Source organism: Drosophila guanche, unplaced genomic scaffold (assembly GCF_900245975.1).
Source record: "Drosophila guanche unplaced genomic scaffold, DGUA_6, whole genome shotgun sequence".
NCBI lineage: Eukaryota > Metazoa > Arthropoda > Insecta > Diptera > Drosophilidae > Drosophila > Drosophila guanche.
Window position 1 is genome coordinate 5,163,714 of NW_022995748.1, and position 9,289 is coordinate 5,173,002.

The following is a 9,289-nucleotide window of genomic DNA, read 5'->3' on the forward strand; positions in this document are numbered from 1 at the left end:
AGATTCGCAGATTCAATTGAAAGGGAACGAAACTTCAGATCTCTGAAGGTTAATTTACTGGGAAAATGTTACTTTGAACCATAGTTATGATGCTAATTTCAAAATAAAACGCCGCTTATTGCACATGTGTATGTCATGTGTGCATCCATTATGGTCGTATGACACCAACTGTTTTTTATTCAAGCAGGGAAAAAGAGTTAGGCATCTTCGGAAAATACAACAGTTAAGATTGAGACGTTTGACTGCATCTTAAATTAAACTGAAAACACTCTGTTATAGATTTACATACAGAATATATATTAACTTATACAAAATTCACCAATAAATCCACCAAATCTATGAGAATCCATGGATACAATTCAGTATACAGTACTGTATGGTTCTCTTCCATTTAAAGTGCTGGATAAATCTTTAATCGACGCTTTAAAGCTTAATAATTAAGTTAACCACATGTAGAAAATGTGCAGTAACCGCTTAGGACATATAAGCAAATTTAATATTTCGGTATGTGTTCAGTATATATATAATATGATAAGGTATTTTTTGGTATATTAACGAGGGTCACGCGGTATCTTTGATAGCTAAATCCACAGTCACACTGACCACAACCACAAACATCAGTCGCAAGTGTTTTTTTTCGTTCGCCCTAAAATTCAAATCACATCAAATTTCTCTAGCAGAGTGATGACACTTTTTGACGCTGCTACATGCATTAATACAACACAATAATAAACAATATAAAAACGAACACACAGCAGCCGGAGCGTTTCCACACAGAAAGGACGAATAAACGAAGGCCAAACGGATAATTGGAGATTGGATGATAAGGCAGGCTTGCCGCTGCCAGGTTCAGGGAAAAGTGTGCTCCTCTCCGTCCCAACGATGTCCACCGCCTTTCTGACGCTGTTCGCCGTCATCGTGTGCATACTATTTCGCATCCTGAACGTGCACAGCCAGCCCCTAAAGCCGAGCGTATGGTGCCTGGACGAGCAGTTCCTCGATTGCCTCTACAAAATAGCGCCTGTATTAAGAGAGCCGTAAGTATATGACGAGATACTTCCAGCACACTGTATCCATCGCGCCATTATTCATACAGGCCCATTGGGCGTCCCACAAGCCCACGCAGGCCTCATTTCCACCCCACACATACATACACACTTCTCGAGTGCGGAATCAAAACATAACATGAATTAACGGTTGTCTTGGGTGAACCGAAGCACTTGGTACCGTAGTCATATGACCTCTTGAGCATAGAGTCCGCTGAGGTTTTTTTTAAACCTAAAAGTAGTGTAGGGAGTGGAGGAATTTCTATCTAAATAATTTGCCAAAATCTATTGAAAATCTGAACCATCCTCTGCTAGGGTACCAACATAAATATCCGTTGACTCACGCCACCACTGCTTCGCCCAGCTGTTAACTGTGCCACCCCATCGTCGGTCTTACAGCCAGGCCAAAATGTTGGATAACTGAAAAGCATAATTATCTGTCGGTTGGCGTGCTGCCTAGCACTTCAGCGAATTGTTAGTAAAATATCTGCAATTACTATAAATTACTGCATTCAGTATTTGGTTAATCGACAGAGACAATTTGTTTTCATATGGGAATGCAAAAAAAAACCTGTTCTGGGAAACGTTTAATTTATAGTTATTTTAGCAAAATATTACATTTTTCAAGGTTCAACAAGCTAAGTTTAAAGATTTCCATTTTAGAGCCGTTAAAAATTAACCATTTTGTTAAGCCATTTCTGCTTACAAATTTAATTACACAAGCCCTCCTCCTTTACTGAGGGGTAATGAACGGAATTTTTACTCTCACCAGCCTTTGAACCAACTTTAGTTATGGAAATGAATGTGTGAAAAATTCAGATTTCTTGGTTTATTTGTTTTGCGTGATTGTTTATGAATCAGCCTTAGAAACAGAAATATTTCAGACTTAAATTTAGTATACTTTTGTCTAAATGGGATGCATGTTTTTTATGAGCTAAATAAAAGCAACAGAAAACTAAAAGCTGGAGATTTGAACCACAAATTGCAAGAAATAGTTTGTTTTAGATTATTACTTTACTATACTCATGTTTTTTATTTCACAATGCAATGAAAATCCACGCATTCTAAAATATCCACTTTTCTGAGCCATTGTGTATTATTCAATGCACAAAACATACATCTTTTCCGAGGCAAAGTTTTTCATCTGCTGAATGAATCATTAAACGTAATTACTTAATAAAACATGTCACAGATGTTTTGCCGCTTTAACATTTAATGAAACTTTACAGTATCTGCCTGTATTGACGATAAGTTTTTGGCGATAGTCGACTATCTGTCGAGTAATAAACTGCATTTGCGGTTTCACATATTGATTTTCTGCATTTCCTTTTGTTAGTTGTTATTTTCACTATCAGGTTCCAATATTCATATCAATATTGTAACCGCAGCTTTGTGAGAGAAATGCACATGTGTTTATATGGCAATATAATTATAAATTTCTTGAGGTTTGCGTTTTCGCTTGACTAATAAACCCTGACTAAGAAGAGTTGTCAGCTACTCGACTAAACTTGACTAAGAATTGTGCCAATAGGTTATCAATGCAAATATTGAATGATTATTTTAAAGTACTTTTTATTAAAAATTATCTCTTGAAGACTAACATTTTTCGTTGGTTGTTTTGGGCGTACGCCTGGAAAATTTCGCCCGGTGTTTTATCTCTGGTAAATCCGTAAATGTTTTCGGCATTTCTTTTTGCCGTGGCGCTGTCCAATCGGAAAAAGTAAATGGAATTTCGCTAAATCTCTTTCGTAGAGCTTTTGCTTTAATTTACTTTTTGCGCTGTGTCTGCCAGAAATCGCGATAAGCGTGAGCTCTCGACCAAAGTTCACATCCATAATTACGCAGTGGGCTAAGAAAATAGCGACGACTAACGCCTAGCAACCAATTACATACGGATACGTGATACGAGCAAGGGGTGGGGTATCGCGTGGGAGTTTTCCATCAAGTAAATGCCCATAGAATAGAATACCTGGAAATGTACAAGGGTATGCTCGTATCTATCAAAAAGACAGAGAAGATGAGAAGGGGTAGAAATATGAGTGTTTTTATTTAAACCCCCGCAGACAAAGTTTGTTTGCATTTCATTTGGCAATTTATGAGTACATACTCTTTGATCTACTTTTGAATTAAACAATTTGAGGAAACCCCATTCAAATATATGTACATAAATGCTTGTGCGCCTTGTAAATTCTTGTTCGTACAAAAATCTTAAGTAGAAACATTTTCTACCTTCTAAAGGTACAGATAAAAATGAAATTGGTCAGTTTTAGATAAAAATATATACTAATAAAATATACTATGTACATTCATTTGTATAGTACACGTGAATATGCATAAAAATATGAATAATACGTCAATTCTTGTTTATTTTATGAGAGAGAGGTCTAGACCTGTTCTCACCTGTTGAACTGCCTTTGAATTGCTTTCTTGTTAGTGAGTGTTTAAGAATTTTTGTGGAACTAATTAGGGGATAGTTCATAGTCAGCGCTTGATTTATATTCTGATAATGAAAAATGCCGGCTATATGTATGCCTTCTTTCAGTTTCCCTTGAACATGCTTATAAACAATGAAGATTTGTATTCAAATGCCGGCGGGGATGCCGGGTGCTATCTGTTTTTCACGCTTTGGCGCAGTGCCCAGACTTTTGTTTAACAACAAAGATTACGTGAGCAGAATACAGATGGGTTGGTCACCGGTCTCCCTGCCCTCTCTTTATAATTCTCGCGTTCTATTTTGTTCAAAAGAATAAACGGGTTGGAAGATGATTTCAGGTAAAAAAGCTCGGGTGTCTCTGCCGCTCTGTCGCTCTTTTCTCCTCTCTCTTGATGAACTGCTGCCTTGGCACAGTGGGTTGCAAAAATAACATCAACAATAGCTGAATGTTACTGAAAGGGGTGCGACATGATGAGTCATATGCGCTTTTATTCCCTTAAATTGGGTATTTTGAGTTTTGCAAGCTAGAGAATCAACCATTTGCTAGGTTTATTTTTGGGTTTATCTGAAATACTGATAGAATCGCAAATTACGAAATTTCAATCACAATTTATAACAAAAGTGTCTAAGGGTGACGAAGCTTTCGGTCCCCTTAAATTTCCTTATCTTTTCTGGTCTAGTTGTTTGTTTCCTTTTATTTTTTACTGTCGTTGCGAAATGATGAAATTAAACTTTCCAGCGCTGGAAATAATTGCAGCTGTTATTCAGCAAAGACATTTTACCAGAACATTACGAAAGTTTTCGACGAAGTAAATAATGTATGTGCATATGTACTCAACTATGTAAATGTGCTTTTAATTTAATGATGAATATTTGATGGCAGTTGATTGGAGTTTGGGGGAAAATGCAGGATAGGAAAATACATATTAAAAATGTATTGCGGTGTTTACAGTCAATCACATTTGTGCATGTTCCCAGAGTAGCTCCGCTCCGCCTTCTTCCGCCGTGCCTACCGCTCTCTTTTTGAGATTTCATTTTGATTGATAATAATTGAATGGTAAGCGTTACTTGAAATAGTTGGAACACACAATGGAACACACAAATTGTTGCACGTTTTTGCACGCCTGACAACAATGGCCCTGATTTCAGGTCGTCTCTTTCTCTTGCCTCTATCTCTCTCTGTCGCTCAATTAGGTTCAATTGATTCTAATGCGGCTTGGGCTTTAGAATTCTATCTTTTATATCTTTATTTGGTTCTCTTTCACTTTACTATACATATGCATAGCCCCCACAGTAACCAATTCTGGCCACAAATCAAAAGATGATTATAAATAATCAAATTTGGCAAATTGCCTGGAAATAAATAGCATTCTCATTTATTGCACAATGTCAAGGTCTTATAAATAAAACCCATAAAAAGAAATAAAATGCAAAAAAGAGAGATGCATCGGCCGGGAATCGAACCCGGGCCGCCCGCGTGGCAGGCGAGCATTCTACCACTGAACCACCGATGCTTGTGTGGGTTTGTCAGCCAACTGTTAACTTGTAACATTTTTCGAAAGAAGCTGTTCAAAAAGTTTCTTTAACAGTATACAAATATTTTGAAGTTAAATTTTACTTTTCATACATATAAAATTAATAAATTTTCTTCCTTTCAGCTATGTCCCGCCGCGACTATGGGGTTTTAGTGGTCATGTGCAAACGGTTTTGCACAGCATTGTCGGACGAGTGCGTTGCCCGTGGCCTCTGGGAGAGCGGGTCTATCTTTCCCTGCAGGATGGCTCCACATTGACCTACGACCTCTACCAGCCCCTCAACGAGCAAGAGGGTAAGTCCAGCCATAATTTAATCGGCTTTTCATATCTTAATCTCTTGATACCGTATCTTCCAGATGATGTAACCGTGGCGATTTGTCCCGGTATAGCCAACAGCTCGGAATCGGTGTACATACGAACCTTTGTGCACTTGGCCCAGTGTAATGGCTATCGCTGTGCAGTATTAAATCACATTGGAGCCCTGCGCAGTGTCCAGGTGACGTCGACACGCATATTTACCTATGGCCACACCGAGGATTTCGCCGCCATGGTGGAGAATTTACATCAGAAGTATCGTCAGAGTCGTATCGTGGCTGTAGGATTTAGCTTGGGCGGAAATCTGGTTACCAAGTACATGGGCGAGATGCAAAAGCTTAAGCCACTGAGCGTCATCGGTGGAATCTCCATATGCCAGGGCTACAATGCTGTAGAGTGAGTGGGAATGAAATTATCATTATGGAACTGAACGAATCTAATCTTTTAATCCTCATTTTAGGGGCACCAAATGGCTGCTGAATTGGCAAAACTTCCGACGCTTCTACCTGTACATTATGACGGAGAATGTGAAGAGTATTATTCTCCGACATCGCCACATCCTGCTCTCCGATGAGGTCAAGACACGTCATAATCTGATCGAGCGTGAGATAATTGCAGCGGCAACTTTGCCAGAGCTGGACGAGGCCTACACAAGGAAGGTCTATAATTTCGCCTCCACCCAGGAGTTGTACAAGTGGAGCTCCTCGCTGTTCTATTTTGATACCATAGAGAAGCCCATGATATTTATTAATGCTAAGGATGATCCATTGATACCAGAGGATTTGTTGTTGCCCATCAAGGAGTATGCAAGTGAGTATAAAAAAAATGTGTGAAAGTGATTAGGCCTACTTCCTAATCAAGCTTCAACGGCCTAAGCTTCAACTTTTTGGCGCTTAACTTTAAATATAGCTGCTAGTTCAGTGTTGTGTAACGCAGTAGCGATAGTTTTAGCAAGGTTGTGTGTGTGCTCTGCACGGCATAAAATACCATTCTGCGCCACCCCATCAACAAGCAGCCGTGGCCGAGCGGTTAAGGCGTCTGACTAGAAATCAGATTCCCTCTGGGAGCGTAGGTTCGAATCCTACCGGCTGCGATTGTCGATTCCTTGGGTCCTCTTCCTTTTTTTCAAATTTAAATATTTTACTCATGATTATTTTTTTTTTGCAGCCACACGACAGAATACAGCCTACGTGGAGGTGGCCCATGGAGGCCATCTGGGTTTCTACGAGGGCGGTTTCCTCTACCCGAATCCTGTCACCTGGCTGGATCGCACACTGGTGGCCATGGTGGGATCGCTGGTGATGATGCACGCTGATGTGGGCAAGGTGACGCCGGCATAAACTAACAAATTGTTAAAAACACAACTATTAAATGTTTTTGTGTGAAAGTCGGCTGGCGCTGTCTATATGAATCTTAATCAAAGGAAGAAACCAAACGGAAACATATACAACTTACATATAATGATTGATGGGAAAAAATTAATTGATCACCCCAATGGAAACAGGAAAACCAAAATTGATGTATACTTTTGTAAAGTGCATTTAAAAGTGAAAATTATTTCAGATGTTTTGAAAAGTTTTTATGAGACAACAGTTTACGCTTTATGCAATATCGAAAAGCCAAGCATATAATGTATCACCTTAAATTATACTTTAGTCATGTACTTATAAGCAAAATTCCTATTTATTAGCATTCTAATTTGTAATCCCACAGGGTTTTAACTATATTTTTATATGCCAACTGTATGCAAGACACAAACATATACCATACAACCCCACGATATCCATGTACCCAGTAAATATAAATTATAAGTCCCCGGTCGCACAAGCACATACCCTCGCACCATATGTATAACAACCAAATGCCTTATTGTAGACTCATTTTACATAAGTGTGTATATGATTTTTGAATTATTTTGAATCATGTTTTATTACGATGCATTTCGAGTCAAAGAAAGCAACCAAAAAGAAAATTCGCCCATCGATGGCCACGATTTTTTGTACTTTTTCTGATCTTTACCAGTTGTTAGTTGCAGACAAGATTTGTTTGTGTTTACAGTGTTTGCAAGAGGTGTGTGAGCAATGATATATGCATAAATATATACAAATATGGGTTTGTTTATAAATGTATTTGTAAATGTGTATTTATAAATGTGTATGTAAATGTATGGAATAAATAACAGTTGACTAAACAGTATTAAATAGCTTTTAAACGAGTGGAATATTTCGATGGATGATTTAAATTATTGATTATGGTGCAAGTTCATGGAAACATTTTTTGAACTGGAATACCTTTTGTATATGTGAATATATGCATGAATGTTAATTTGAATCTACACTACTTACATTGAAACTACCGGCTTTATGATGATGCCACTGTCCACGCATATTTTCATCCTAAGCTTTTTTACAGTAACGAAATGTTATGTTAACAATGCCATGTTATTTAGTCATTTTAATAAGGGTTCAATTCTGTCCGTTAAAATAAGCATTCTACGCGACTTCATCAAGAAGCAGCCGTGGCCGAGCGGTTAAGGCGTCTGACTAGAAATCAGATTCCCTCTGGGAGCGTAGGTTCGAATCCTACCGGCTGCGAAAACTTAAAACCATCTTTTTGTTTTCCTGTTGTTTGGAGGTTTAATTTGTTTTCTTTTCTTGATAACTTTTTTTAAAAATATTTATTAAAATTTACAAAACTTTTTCGGACAGAACTCGCGGCAACAGCAATTGATGCCACACTTCTTGTTGAGTTCGTTGCAAACGGTCTTCTTGTAGTTAAAAGGTAGCAAAGCTGTAAGGATAAATCTTAGTGAAAAGGTACATCCAATGTAGACATGGACTCACGTGCGAACCCCTTTTTGATTCTTCCCTCGTTGACAGTCTGGAGTTCACAGCCAGAGATGCAAACGAAGTTAAATGCCAATCCGTTCGAACAACTTGTGTCCAAGAGACAGCGATTCGTCTTTGTATTAGAGCAAGTACCTTCTCTATTGGGTGACGTATAAACACAGTGGGGGCCGCAACAGGCATTATCGCGGGGCGGCAGTTTCGGCTCCGTGATGCCAGGATCGCGGCAGGCATTTAGACCGGTAAACGGATGGCAGGCCTGGGAGCAGCCCGAGATCGGGACCCAAAGAATCGTCGCCAAAGAGAGGAGCAGCAGCAGTACTTGTGTGGCCTCCATGTTGGTTAAAGAACAGTTAATCGATCGTGGAAAATCGCCGGCTTTTATACCCTCCCAATCGATGGATTTTCTGCTGTTTGCACAAATGTTGCCGGACAAAAATAGATCAAGAAATGCCAAGGGGCACTATAAAAGGAGCTTGCACTCATCCAAAGAACCCAAACGTGATCGAAATGGCTGTGAAGGTTCTGCTGGGTCTGCTGCTCCTGCTCATTGCAACCGAGTTGGCATTTGGCTGCTCAAACAATCTCTGTCCGGTGGTGACCAATACGAATGCATTGTGTAGCGGAACTCTGCGCTATCAATGCGTCTGCGACTTCACCTGTTCCGAGTGGGACAAACCCTGCAATTGGTGTCTCACTTGTCCAGCTGAGATCCAAAATATCAACTCGTGTCGCGATCAAAAGAACAAGCTGCGTAAGTCGACCCCAATAGTAATATATATTTTAATAATACACCGAATTAATGTTCATATTATCCTTACTTCCCTTTTCAGCTCTCTTTAGGCTACCCAATCGCAATCGTAAGGAGTGCCTGGACATTAATATCCTAACCCACAAGAACTCCAACTGCTGTGACAAGTTCTGTCAATTGAATGTTAAAGATGTTTGTTTCTAAATAAATTATTCAAAGTATTTAAAGTATTTTTTTGGATTATATTTTATATCCCGGTGTGGGTGGCACTTGTGATCCAACCAATGTAGAGATCTCTTTCTGAAGAGTACGAAGGAATTCACATTGAATATGCTTCGATGTTTCCTGCTCTACTTAACAGA

At 39.0% G+C, this 9,289-nt stretch overlaps 3 protein-coding genes and 3 non-coding genes across 7 annotated transcripts; 4 read left to right on the forward strand and 2 right to left on the reverse strand.

Moving 5' to 3' along the window:
- Window positions 1-608: 608 nt before the first annotated feature.
- Window positions 609-6,936, forward strand: LOC117584266 (abhydrolase domain-containing protein 2). Of its 2 annotated transcripts, XM_034273078.1 has the most exons (5): window positions 613-1,037; window positions 5,139-5,308; window positions 5,372-5,726; window positions 5,791-6,140; window positions 6,498-6,936. In XM_034273078.1, exons 1-5 carry the CDS (start codon window positions 883-885, stop codon window positions 6,668-6,670), a joined length of 1,203 nt encoding a protein of 400 aa, XP_034128969.1. In that variant the 5' UTR covers window positions 613-882; the 3' UTR covers window positions 6,671-6,936. The 2 variants fall into 2 exon arrangements, with proteins under 2 accessions (XP_034128968.1, XP_034128969.1); XM_034273077.1 differs by having other exon boundaries at window positions 609-1,037; window positions 5,139-5,726.
- Trnag-gcc lies at window positions 4,924-4,994 on the reverse strand. The gene has a single exon. It is a non-coding gene; the product is annotated as a tRNA-Gly (tRNA).
- Window positions 6,342-6,423, forward strand: Trnas-aga. Its single transcript has one exon. It is a non-coding gene; the product is annotated as a tRNA-Ser (tRNA).
- Window positions 6,937-7,842: 906 nt separating the features above from the next.
- Trnas-aga lies at window positions 7,843-7,924 on the forward strand. The gene has a single exon. It is a non-coding gene; the product is annotated as a tRNA-Ser (tRNA).
- Window positions 7,925-7,988: 64 nt separating this feature from the next.
- LOC117584267 lies at window positions 7,989-8,539 on the reverse strand. The gene is made up of 2 exons (XM_034273079.1): window positions 8,174-8,539; window positions 7,989-8,120 (listed from the first exon to the last, which is right to left on the reverse strand). The coding sequence occupies exons 1-2, from the start codon at window positions 8,511-8,513 to the stop codon at window positions 8,011-8,013; spliced, it is 450 nt and encodes a 149-aa protein (XP_034128970.1). The 5' UTR covers window positions 8,514-8,539; the 3' UTR covers window positions 7,989-8,010.
- Window positions 8,540-8,659: 120 nt separating this feature from the next.
- Window positions 8,660-9,157, forward strand: LOC117584268. The gene is made up of 2 exons (XM_034273080.1): window positions 8,660-8,930; window positions 9,010-9,157. Exons 1-2 carry the CDS (start codon window positions 8,687-8,689, stop codon window positions 9,129-9,131), a joined length of 366 nt encoding a protein of 121 aa, XP_034128971.1. The 5' UTR covers window positions 8,660-8,686; the 3' UTR covers window positions 9,132-9,157.
- The last annotated feature ends 132 nt before the right edge of the window (window positions 9,158-9,289 follow it).